The sequence below is a fragment of the Grammomys surdaster genome, unplaced genomic scaffold (assembly GCF_004785775.1).
Source record: "Grammomys surdaster isolate TR1022 unplaced genomic scaffold, NIH_TR_1.0 222, whole genome shotgun sequence".
NCBI classification, from domain to species: domain Eukaryota; kingdom Metazoa; phylum Chordata; class Mammalia; order Rodentia; family Muridae; genus Grammomys; species Grammomys surdaster.
The window spans coordinates 2,931,815-2,945,052 of NW_021604667.1; the positions used below are offsets into that span (position 1 = coordinate 2,931,815).

Here is a 13,238-nt window from a genome sequence, read left to right on the forward strand (position 1 = left end):
TTATCTTGGTTGTTTCAGAACTGTGTGGGGTGGGTGTTACTACTGGGGTTAGAGCTGGGGCCCAGAATCTGCTCAGTGCTTGGGCGTAGACAGGAAGGATCCAGTGCTCCAGGCCAGGAGTGAATTCCTGGTTCCTAGTGGGTCCCAGTTACTCCCTGTTTGGGGTGAGTGTTGCTGTCTCCTTACCTAAGATACTGCCTGGGTTAGAGCTCCTGGGAGGCCTGCTTCCTCTGAGGTTTGTGAGATTGGGTGCAGAGCTGCCGCCCGGGATCTGCTCAGTGCTTGGGCTCAGACTGGAAGGCTCCCTCTTGCTTCTTGACCTGTGCTATTTGCCCCGTAACTTTTTAAAAAGCCTACTTTACAAAAAAAGCTGAAGCGGATACAAGTGAAAGTATGTTCTGCTAAAGTAAGCACATGAGTGGATGAAGAATTCTTTGTCCACTTTCCATTGCATAGTTGAGCTCCATTTGTTAGGACTCTATAGAGAGAAACATGCCAAAACAAAACAAAACAAAAAAACAAAAAACAACTTCTGGTGGTGTGTTGCCGTTTCTTGCCACTTCCATAGACTTGGGCTGATTGGCAGAGGAATGTCAGCTGAGACACACTCATGTGGAGTTTTGCTAAGTCAGACTCATGTGCTAAGGCAAGAAGAGGAGGACATGTGATGTTTAGAGGGATTATAAATAGGACTTAACGGACAGTGATGGAGGCTCACCTTGGCTTGCTTATAGAGCTAACTGTACAACACTTGTTCTTCTTGCATCTTCGAATCTTCACTGGGCTTCGTTTCACTGAGACAGGCACAGCCACGAACTTTTCCTGGTGTTCCCATTGGCCCTGGTCCCTCCTGCTGACTCCTACCAATTCACCTGAGGCCTGGCTGTTTCTGCTAGGCTGTGCCACCACTGCTGCTATCCTGACACTACTGAACTGGACTGCTGGTGTATTCCTGAAGTGTTTGCGAGTGGATTGAGCTGCCACTGCTAACCTGGGAACTGAACTGCCAACTTTCAGACATCACAGATGGGAGTTGCTCCAAAGAACCTTTCTAAACAGATCCACTTCCCCCTATATCCCCCGCTCCACTACCTCTGGTGGGTGGTGGGCTAAAAGGGAAGTTAAAGCATTTAAGAACCATCATTTAAAATAGACTTTGAAAAAATTAAAGTTACACTATCACACCAGACTATAGGCAGTGAGGATCTCCCTGAACCCAATCACACCTTGGTAGATACAGGAGGAAAGTAGCAATACCCAACATAAGAAGGCACAGCAGCAGCAAGAGGCAATCCAGACACTAGTCACCTCTCCACCAACCCCACTACCCAGGCAGTGCCTCTCCAGGTACATCCATCACAGCTGTGCAAAATGGTGGCGTATCTCCAGAAAGCTTACTTGCCCACTCTAGTTTCTCCTACATGGTGTATGACAAAGAACCATAGAAGAAAGCTGCTTACTGGCTTGTTCTCCATAGCTTACTCAGCCTGCTTCCTTACACAATCCAGGACCATGTGCCTAGGGGTGGCACCATGCACAGTGGACTGGGTGGGTACTCCTACTTCAACTGTCAGTCAAGAAAATGCACCACAGATTTGCTTATCACAGGCAGTGATAGGGGAACCCTTCAATTGAGGTTCCCTCTTCCCAGATGATTCTAGATCTGTCAAGTGGACAATAAAACAACAAATAAATGAAAAGCTAAACAGCATGAGCTTCTAAGCAGGAGTGGACTACATCAGAGCACAAGGAAGAGGGAACAGAGAGAACACTGTGAGGGCCCTCTGCAGGACTTTACACATTACGTTTTCCTTTCCACCCATGCCCCTTCATTCATTTGCACTCTTTGCCCTCACCCTTCCTGTACAAAAGCAGTTTTCAACCTGTGGGTTGCAACCCCCACAGGGATATCAGATCTTTTGGATATCAGATATTTACATTATGATCAATAACAGTAGCAAAAGTACAGTTACTAAGTGATAATAAAAATAATTTTATGGTTGGGAGTCACCACAACATGAGGAATTGTATTAAAGGGTCTCCACATTAGAAAGGTTGAGAACCACTGGCTTCTACTATAAGGTCACATCATGCTCTCCCTTCTCTATCTTCTTCCCTCCCTTCCTCTCCAGGTTCCTTCATCCCCTCCTGCCTATGCCTTGCAAAGCTGATGGTTCTCAGCAGTGAGGTTCAGGCTGGATGATGACATTCTCTTGTTAAGTGGATTCAGTCAGCCTGCCATATACACTGGGTACCTGTAGCATGTGCACACAGCAGGAATTGTGCTGTAAAGGTAAGTCAGATTCCTCCCACAGTGACTCACAGTCTAGTTGGGAAGGTAAAGCACAATCATGAAAAGAAAGCTAGCAGTTGACTGTGGTGGTGCACACTTGCAATCCTATCACATGGGAGGTAGAACATCTTCCTCCCAAGGACTATATCAATAGATGATACAAAATGGGAGCCAGGGCCTTGTAAATGCTAGGCAAGCCCTCTACCACTGAACTATATCACCAGGATGCTAACTAGACTTTTGAACTCTGCAGGATCCTCTCAGAAAAAGAACAGGGGAAAACCATCAATTCCAAAGGTCATTGCAATGCCATTCATGAAGCATTAGATGCTCATGCAGAGATGGCTGTCTGACACTTACCATGTCAGTAATTTTACACACTTTGTCTTCTTTTAAGAAAATGTGTATATGTATGGATGTTTTGACTGCATGTATGTCTGCACACCATGTGTATGCAATACTTAGAGAAGGCAGAAAAGGGCATCAGATCCTCTGGAACTGGGCTACAGACATTTTGAGCAGCCTAGCATTGGCCCTGGGTATAAAACCCAGATTCTGTGCAAGAGCAGCCAGTGACAGTGCTCTTAACTGCTGAGCCACCTCTCCAGCCCCACTCCTGGTTTTTAGCTGTAAAAACGACATTGCTTGTTCTTGACTATCTTTATTTATGTGGATTTGTATGTGGATGCCCACAGAAAAGTCGGATCCTTTGGAGCAGGAGCTACACACAGGCAGTAGTAAACCACCTGGCATGTGCTGGGAACTGAACTTGGGTCCTCTGAAAGAACAGCAAGCACTCTTTGTGGCTTACCAGTCTCTCCAGTTCCAACGGCTCAAGCTTATACAGTTTGGGTTTGGTTGGTCTTTTCTTTGCTTATTCCAGATTTTATTTCAGATAATTTCCCATGAATTGTGTCTTTATTACAGAAGTTTAAAAAAAATACCTTTACCAAAAGTGTGCCTTTTTATATGTGCATGAGTGCTTTGTGTATGTCTGTGAGCCACTTGAGGGTCCTGTGCTTCTACAGACCAGAAGAGGATGTCAGATCCCCTAGAACTGGAGTAAGAGGTTGTGAGCTGCCATGTGGTTGTCTACAAGAGTAGACAGTGCTGTTAACCACTGGGTAACCCCTCCAGCCCCTACCTTAGGTTTTGGTAGTTTACCAACGTCATGGTTATCAGATATCAATAATAAAAAGCCCTGCTATTTATTGTATAATCCTTAATCGTAGTAATTGTTTATATTTGATGTCTTTAGTGATGATCAAGCAATCTATATTACTTTCAAATAATGACACTTCAACCTTTAAGCTCATACCTGTTCGTGTACTCTGTCAACAAGTCAGGCTGAGACTTACAAAAAGCTATTGTGTGGATGAGCAGGTAATGTCACTGTTTGAGTGTGGTTGTACATGTGGAAGGCAGCTTTTGGGAGTCAGTTTTCTCCTTCCATGTTGTTTTAAGGTAGGGTCTCCTGGCAGCAGCCATGCAGCAGAAGGAGCTGCCATCAGTATGGGAGCATGAAAAAAATAGTGCACCTGTCGGCAAAGCAACTATGAGTATACCCCTTATAGGCAAGCCCTGAGGATCCTGGTTCCTGAAGACTCCTTGTTATCACTAGCCCTTACTGCACTTGTTGCTGCCTTGGTCGGACACTCTGTTTTTTTTTTTTTTTTCGCCTTGTATGAATATCCTTGGGTGGGTTTCTAAATTCCTACTGGCAATGGGCAATGCAATCACAACGCATAACAACAGTGATGATTTTCCAAAAAAGCAATGCCAGTGAGATAGATTAATGATTTAGCATAATATTTCTGAGAAAAAAATTGAAAATATGTATGGTTAAAAAGATTATGTCAAGGTGCTTTTTATGTACAGTTAATTAAATCAGGCCAAGTGTTTTGTCAGCTGCTTTGTAGCAGAAAACCTAGGGCACAACATAAAACATTCTTAGTTACTGAATGAAAGGCATGCTAAGGTCAGGAAGCAAAAATAAGGCAAGCCCAGTTGCTAAGAGCTTGGGCGTTTCACTTACAAATCACTGGCTTGATCAACGACCTAACTGAGTTTCAGTGCCCACTGTTTAGATTGAGCTTCTGTGTCCATTTGTAAAATCTGATTATCCTGGTTTTAACTATAAGTTTGCTGATGAGCTTTGGTATGCATCTTGAGGACTTAGTGCTATGAAGCATGTAGACTGGATAGATTCTTCTTTTTCTGTTGTCTCAAGAAATGTAAAAGATCTCTGACCTGAAGTTTGCTAGTTAACTATACATTCACTTTGCTATGAAAACAATATAAGAACAGGTAGAAGGTTAACTGTCAGATGAATAAGAATTGTGTAAGTTAGAATAACATGACATCTACCTCCTTGCTTGGAACTGCAAACTGCTACCTGCTGGTAAAAGATAAACTGGCTGTTAAAAATATTTGGCTTGCTCAAATTCTGTTAATCTATAATACGAAAACTATTACTTTAGGATATAGATGTATTATGGGAAGAAATCACATGAGAAGCTGTGGGGCTGTAGCCTTCCAATGGGTCCTGTTGGGATGAGTTGTGGATCCTTCATGTCTGCCGCCACAGGCAGCTGGAACCACAGCTCAGGGAGTAGAAATGCAGGAATTTGACTGAGTTCCCTGTATGCAGCGCAGATGAGCTATGAGAAGCTGCCAAGCTCTTCCCCAGGCGTAGAGAGGTCTTAGCCTGAAGTCCCGCAGGAGCATAGCTCATGGTTTGGAGGGTCTCCGGGCTTAAGTGGCTGACCGGGAGACTGGTGGTCTCTATCCCAGCAGCATCTGGGAGCCACAAAAGAACCCGGATGCGAGGGCATATTGGGAGGACTGGCCAGCAGCAGAGAGGGATGAGAGGGAGAGAAGCTCTGGCAGTGCCCCTTGGGGTACCAAAGCAACTCACTTGGCTGGGTCAAGGCTGGCTCGGCTAGCTTGCTTGAGTTGGCAGGCCTCCAGGGCAGAACGCAGAGAGGTCCTCCATGGGAGATTAGATGATGGCTCTACAGTTCTCCATGGTGGGCCCCAAAGACACAAGGAAGTCCATGGTTTTAAAAGGTTTATTGTCATGGCGGAAAGTGGATCTAGCTGTACCCTGAACCCCCAGGGTGGGCCTGAGTTTAAATACTGTTTGTAAGGCGGAGGGTCTGGGAAGGAATGCTTAATTAGCTACGCCCTCTGGCCTTTATGTTTCTCATTAACATGGAGATCTCTTGAGGCTCCCGAGGCCTCTAGTTCCCTCTACCTGTGCTAGGTGATACAAACCTCTCTTTGGGAGGGGCTGTAGGGGCATTGCCCTACATGACTGAAAGGCACGGATCAATGGAGGTCTTTGGCCTCGAGTTAGGAGCCTGGAGTCTGGGAGCAAGGCTGAACACCTACCATCCCATTAGGGTCCAGGGTTCGAGGCCTGTGCTCGACCAGGAACCCAGCTATCCTTTCATGGTCCCACAAGAAGCTAAGTGATCAGATGTGGGATTTAGAATAACTTGTTTTTAAAAAATATAAACCCTGGGAGCTGGAGAGATGGCTGTGTGGTTAAGAGGTTCTGAGTTCAATTCCCAGCAATCACATGATGGCTCACAATCATCTGTAATGGGATCTTAAGCCCTTTTCTGGCATACAGCTGTACATGCACATAGAGCACTCATATACATAAAATAAATAAATCTTTAAAACAAGAATGTTTAACAAAAAGGAAAAAATAATTTAAAAAATATGAAACTTGTAATCATTATGTATAATTGAAACTCATGGTTAAGAAATGATTATAGGGGCTGGAGAGATGGCTCAGCAGTTAAGAGCACCGACTGCCCTTCTAGAGTTCCTGAGTTCAATTCCAAGTAACCACATGGTGGCTCACAACCATCTGTAATGGGATCTGATGGCATCTTCTGGTATGTCTGAAGACAGCTACAGTATATTCATATAAATAAAAATAAATAAATCTTAAACAAACAAAAAACTATTAAAGGGAGTGGGGTGACTGGAGAGATGGCTCAGTGGTTAAGAGCACTGACTACTTTTCCAGAGGTCCTGAGTTCAATTCCCAGCACCCACATGGTGGCTCACAACCATCTGTAATGGGATCCAATACTCTCTTCTGATGTGTCTGAAGACAGCAACAGTGTACTCACATACATAAAATAAATCTCTAAAAAAAGAGGAAATGGTTATAATGTGATTTGTTTTCCTGCACGGGGGATTTAATAGGCATGTAAAGACTAAGAGGGAAAGTTGTTGGAGCCTTGCTTCATCTACCGTGTGTGTGTGTGTGTGTGTGTGTGTGTGTGTGTGTATGCCTGCTTTACTCACCGATCCCATATCTCCCCCTTGGATCACTAAACACACTTCTGGAGCAGGCTTCTGGCAGTCTCCTCTTCTTGTTTCTGCCATGTTTCATAGCCCAGGTTAGCTGGTCTCAAGGTTCCATATGATTCTCCTGTTTCTGCGTCTCATCTTGCAATAAGAGTGCTGGGATTACAGGTGCATGCTACCATATCCAGCTTTTAAAAAGATTTAGTTGAAATTTTGTGTGTCTCTCCATGTGTAGGTGTGTGCATAAGTGAATACTGGTGCTCCTGAAGTCCGAAAGATGTTGGATCCTCTGGGCCTGTTGTTATAGATGGTTGTAATCATCTAACATGGATGCTGGGAACTGAACTTGGGTCCTCTACAAGAGCAGTAAGAACACTTAAGCACAGAGCCAACTCTCCAGCCCTAAGTTGTTATGTAAAATGTGGGTTCTGGGGATTGAACTCAGGTCATCAGGCTTGCAAGGCTAGTATTTTTACCAGCTGAGACATCTTGCCTTTTGATTCCTGAAAAGGTAAGGTCTAATTCTTTGCTCAATACAGAAGCTTCAGGAGAGTTTTCAGCCCTTTGCAGCCCTTAAGAGATCAACAACATCTCAGAGGAGGAATTTGAGGCAGGATAGAAAGGAACAATTATGGGGGCATAGGAAAGGAGCCCCTCACCCTGGAGTCTATCTGAAATCTCTCCCCAGTTGAGAAGAATTGCAGCATAATTAATAACATTTGCTGTAAAAGTTGCTAACATTAAGATTAATATTCCTTTATATCTAGATATGTTAAAATAGCAACAAACCAGGCTTACGGCCTGAATGTGTAGGACCTTGGGTGGGGACTGAACATTTTCTAGAAATTTCAAACAAGGCAATTAACATTCAGAGTGAAAATAACCTACCCAGACTTTTACCTTACCACTGTGATCTGGATGACAATCTCCCCAGAACCAATTTATGATATCATTTATGTTTCTTAGCAAACTTCAAAACTTACTGTACTGGCTAGCTTTATGCTGAGTTGATACAAGCTGGAGTCATTAGAGAGTCTTATTTGAGAAAAATGTCTCTATAAGATTGAACTGTAGGGAAGTCTGTAGAACATTTTATTAATTAGTGACTTATGGGGGGCAGGCCCAGCCCATTATGGATGGTGCTACATTGGGCTGATAGTCTTAGGTTCAATAAGGAAACAGGCTGAGCAAGCCATGGAGAGTAACCCAGTAAGCAGCACCCCTCCAATGGACTTGGCATTAGCCCCTGCTTCCAGGTTCCTGCCCTCACTGCTTTTGATGATGAACTGTTATATGGAACTGAGTGAAATAAAACCTTTTCTCTTCAGTTACTTTTGGTCATGGTGTCTCATTACACCAACAGTAACCCCAAGATACCCATCAAAATACCATATATGACTATTGTAACAGAAAAAAAAAAGACTCTTCGAGAAGCCCATACCCACACTCTCAGATGTGTCTTAGTTTCTTCAGAGTGCCTCTATTTCTTTCTTAAAACTCATGTCTATATCAAATTATCTTTATTAAACCTTTACTTTGCTTCATAAAAAAGAAAAATGACTTTAGATTTTTTTAAATTTTTATTATGCATTTCATAACATGCGCATAGTATATAATATGCTGCATAGCCTTCTAACTGGAACAGATGACCATAGCTGAGCAATTTTTTTCATCAGCTAGGAAATTGCTTCCTTAGTCAATGTTCTCCAGGCCCTGTAAAACAGTATGAAAAGGAGAACGTGAGGAGTCTGTTCTCATCAAAATGTACCATGTTGTTTAATTTCCAGTGTCACAGAATGGCATTCTGATATTAAAACAAGTGACTTCACATCTCACATTTCTCTAACTGCAACAATGGAAGCTAAATTGACTTCATAATCAATAAAGAATGGCCACTAAATGATGCCCCCCACCTCAACACAGGTTCTCATTCCATAGACCTGGTTGGCCTCAAACTCAGAGATTCACTTGCCTCTGCCCCTAGAGTGTGGGGATTAAAGGTGTGTGACACTACACCATGTCTGGTTTTATTTTTGACAAAGTCTCATGTAATCGAAGTTGGTCTTAAACTCCCTATGTAACCAGAAGTGAACTCCTGATCCTCCTGCCTCCACCTCCCAAATGCTAGGATTGTGGGATGCACCACTATACCTGGGTTACTTCATTTTCTGACAGCAGCAAACATATCACTATGTATGAGAAGACCTTTCCTTTACCCTAACTGGAGCTGCAGTCAAGTAATTATTCACCTCCTGGATCCTCATACACAGCCCCTGCCATGAATCAGAGGACCAAACAGTAAACTCTCTCACACAACAGCACTGAAGACAAGGTAAATACTGTATCATTCAACACCTTCATAGGTGATGAAATAGAGACTAAAAAGAAGTTAAAAACCACCTGATTCTGTCTCAAGAAAACAAAAATCACTTCCTTAAGTCAGTTGAGCAGCAGTAGAGCCAAAGTACCCTAACTCCAAAACCTTTGCCCCATAAAACATCCAAAGATCTAAAGTGGACATAGTATTGCACATCTATAATCCTAACTCTAGTATTTAGGAGGCAGGTTTGCTGTAAGTTTGAGGCTACTAGATGCAAGGGCAGGAAGTTTGCTCTGAGTTCGAGGCTACTGTAGCAAGCTCCAGACCAGCCAGGCCTATGTAACAAGTGCTTTCCTTCAAACAAAAGCAATAGGGCCCCTCCAAAAAAACTCATTCACAACCAAATGCTTAAGACTTTACTAGAGATATGTAATGACATTCCTTGCAGGTATGAAAATACCATAGGGCAAATGAAAGCATGCAACACCAAGGCACACATTTTTCACAAGGCAGTTACTTAATCTCCCTTCGTGTACATGAGATGTATTCTCACACAGCACTGCAACTGTGTCCCTATGCAGTACTTTTTACCCGTTCTACCCATGTTTTCTTATCTATAAAATGAGCACAAAATTTACCTAGGTTCACCACGAGGGATCCATGAGGTAGGAGCAGCTATTAAGTGATTTACGAAACTTAAAGAATTATGAGGGTGAGAGGCAGAGAAATGGCTTTGCATGCAGACTTGTCAACTTGAGTTCAATTCCCAGATCCTGACAAGGGTATAGGACAGAACTATACCTTCAGATTGTCCTCTGACCTCCACACATAACCTGCACTCACCAACTCAAACCACACACAAACACATTAAACTATATTAAGTTTTTTTTATGTTTTGAGATAGTATCTTACTATGTAGCCCAAGTTAGCCTCAAACTCAAATTCTCCTGTCGTAGGCTCCCAGGGGCTAGGATTACAAAGCACATGCCACCATGACAGCTCTATCAATTCTTTAAATAAGGCACTAAGGCTAGCAAGATGGTACTATGAGTAAAAGTGCCTGCCACCAAGACTGACAGCCTGAATTTGATCCCTAGGACCCACATGATAAAAAGAGAGAGCTGACTCCTACAAGGTGTCCTCTGACTTTCACATTTGTACCATGGTGCATGTATATAAAGACAAATTTAAAAATAAATAAATACCCAGGCCTGCTAGTATACACATTTCTATCCCCGCACTCAGGAGTCAGAGGTAGGCCAATTTACGACTTCAAGGCCAGCTTAGTCTACATAGCAGGTTCCAGGCAAGCAAAGGCTAAATATTAAGAACCTGCCTCAACTTCAAATAAACCAAGCAACCAACCAAATAAATAAATGGGCGTGCCTTCCATATGCACATGCATGAGCAAGTGTACCCACACATGTATGCATGCACATCACATACACCAAAGATCATTATATATGTAAAAGATTGTATATCATACTAGTAAAAACTATACAAATTAAATAAGCACTGTATGACCTTAGGCAAGAATTACCAGACCCCCACCACAATCTTTTAGTCATCTTACCTTGGATACATAGTAGCGATTGACTCCAGAGACACGTCTATCGCGTTCCATCAAATACCATTGGTACTGGACTCGAGCAACTCTTTTTTCCTTTAAATGAAGGATAATGCAGTTTATACATATAAGTGACCCAGTAAAAAGATATATCCCACAATTTTTCTCAAATGAAACACTAGAGGCTGAAGAGATAGTTCAGTGGTTAAGAGCATCTGCCCGCTATTCCTGGGTGCTCAACTGGCTTCCCAGCACCAATCTGGGATGTGTGTGTGTGTGTGTGTGTGTGTGTTGATAACTGCAAGTCCAGGAGAGATTCAATACCCTCTTCTACTCTTCATGGGTGCACAGAGACAGCAGCAGACACACATACATAAATAATAAATCTTTACAAAAAGAAGTGACTCACTAGAAACACAGAATCATTGTTAAAACAAAAGCTAAGTGACTAATACAAAGCCAAAATCTTCGAAAGAAAACCAGACCATGGTAACTGATTTCTCAGACTTCCTCTCCCTTTTTTGGGTTGGGGGAGGGAACCAACACCACTGCTTCTTTTTTTCTTTTTCCCCCCTTTCAATCAACTTTTTTTTTTTTTGAGACAGGGTCTCACTGTAGTTCAGGCTTTCCTGGACTTGACTGCTCTTTGCTCCTGAAGAGGACTTGATTCCTTTAACTACAGTTCCAAGAGACTCGGGGACCTCTCTTGATTTCCGCGGGCACCTGCACTCAAGTGCACAAATACATCCACCAAATCAATTAAACAGTGTCTCACCAGGAGACGAACGATGGGAAGGAGCGGGGACATGATTAACACCTTTCTCCTTTGCCTAGGAATTAGGGCCCGACTCTTGTAATCTACCTTGCTAGCTGCTGAATAGTTTTTGCCGGTTTTTTTTTTTTTTTTTGCCTTTTGGGCCGTTCCTCCTCAGTCCAAAACTAGCTTCCTGCTAGCTGCTGAATAGTTATTTTTGCCTTTGGGGCCATTCCTCCTCAGTCCAAAACTAGCTTCGTTTTACTAAAATAAAAGGTGGAAGCCCAAGTCTTCGCTTTCAGGCGACAATAAGAGGAGGACTCCCTTAGATGGTTTCTCCTTCACAGAGCGAAGGCGCATCCAAACGGCCACCGTCCCCCACCGTCCCTAGAGGAACTCTAAAGTCCGCAAAGCCCACCCGCGGCCGAGTCGGCTGCCTTACCTTGCCCCCGTTGGTGAATTTCTGGATGTACGCAGTGGACACCCCGGGGATGACCAAGCACACCCCCATAATGGCGAGGCCAGGGAGTATCTCGAACCACATCTCCGCACCGTTACTCACACTCCAACCCCCGTCACCGGCTCCTCAGAGGTGACCCGGCTTTACCTCTCTTCCGGCAGCACGCGGGAGGGGCGGTGCCCTGTATGGCTCAAGAGGAAGCGACGGCGGCTGCGGGGGCCCAAAAGTGACTGGCGTTCGCGGTCTGCCAAGCGTTCCAGGGCAGCGTTCTTGCTGGCCTTTCTTTTCCTCCTGTTCGATTCACTGCAGCAAAGACTACCACGAAGTGTGACGACGTGAAGCGGTCCCGTACGGTTTCAGAACTTGAGGATCTCTAATGGCGGAGCAACTTTCTCCAGGGAATTCTACCCGTCAGGTGTGCACTTTCCTCTTCAAAAAGCCTAGGCGGAAAGGAGCGGCGGGTCGCCGAAAGCGCCGGCTCTGCGATGCGGGGTCCGGGGACAGCGGCAGCAGCAGTGATGAAGGCAGCTCTGTGGTCCGTCCTGAGAAAAAGCAGGCGACTCACAATCCGATGATCCAGAAGACGCGTTGCAACGCTAAACAGAAGGCAAACTACGGCGGCTTGAGTAGCGAGGACGAGAATGAACCGGAGGGTTTCGGCGTGGTCTACAAGTCTACCCGCTCGGCAAAACCCGTGGGGCCCGAGGATATGGGGGCGACTGCTATCTACGAACTGGACACTGAGAAGGAGCGAGATGCACAGTCCATCTTTGAGCGGAGCCAGAAGATCCAGGAGGAACTAAGGGGCAAGGAAGATGACAAGATCTATCGGGGAATCAATAATTATCAGAAGTACGTGAAGCCCAAGGATACATCCATGGGCAATGCTTCCTCCGGGATGGTGAGGAAAGGCCCCATCCGAGCTCCAGAGCATCTACGTGCCACCGTGCGCTGGGATTACCAGCCCGACATTTGCAAGGACTACAAGGAGACTGGATTCTGCGGCTTCGGGGACAGCTGCAAATTCCTCCATGACCGTTCAGATTACAAGCACGGGTGGCAGATCGAACGTGAGCTTGATGAGGGTCGCTATGGTGTCTATGAGGACGAAAACTACGAAGTGGGAAGCGATGATGACGAAATACCATTCAAGTGTTTCATCTGTCGCCAGACCTTCCAAAATCCAGTTGTCACCAAGTGTAGGCATTATTTCTGCGAGAGCTGTGCATTGCAGCATTTCCGCACCACCTCGCGCTGCTATGTCTGTGACCAGCAGACCAATGGCGTCTTCAATCCAGCCAAAGAATTGATTGCTAAACTGGGAAAGCATCGAGCTGAAGCAGAAGGTGGTGTTTCTGATTTCCTAGAAGACCTAGAAGAAAGTCCAGTTTCCATTATTTAGATTTTCCATAATTCCCAGTCTCAAAATAAATATTTTGTTGTTTCTTAAAATCTTTTGGAATCAATCTTTCTTTCTTTCTTTCTTTCTTTCTTTCTTTCTTTCTTTCTTTCTTT

At 44.3% G+C, this 13,238-nt stretch overlaps 2 protein-coding genes across 2 annotated transcripts; one reads left to right on the forward strand and one right to left on the reverse strand.

Moving 5' to 3' along the window:
* Positions 1 to 8,183: 8,183 nt before the first annotated feature.
* On the reverse strand, positions 8,184 to 11,954 carry Ndufa1 (NADH:ubiquinone oxidoreductase subunit A1). Its single transcript, XM_028773160.1, has 3 exons — positions 11,706 to 11,954; positions 10,516 to 10,605; positions 8,184 to 8,335 (listed from the first exon to the last, which is right to left on the reverse strand). Exons 1-3 carry the CDS (start codon positions 11,805 to 11,807, stop codon positions 8,315 to 8,317), a joined length of 213 nt encoding a protein of 70 aa, XP_028628993.1. The 5' UTR covers positions 11,808 to 11,954; the 3' UTR covers positions 8,184 to 8,314.
* On the forward strand, positions 11,944 to 13,175 carry Rnf113a (ring finger protein 113A). The gene has a single exon (XM_028773159.1). The coding sequence runs from the start codon at positions 12,100 to 12,102 to the stop codon at positions 13,123 to 13,125; it is 1,026 nt and encodes a 341-aa protein (XP_028628992.1). The 5' UTR covers positions 11,944 to 12,099; the 3' UTR covers positions 13,126 to 13,175.
* Positions 13,176 to 13,238: the final 63 nt, after the last annotated feature.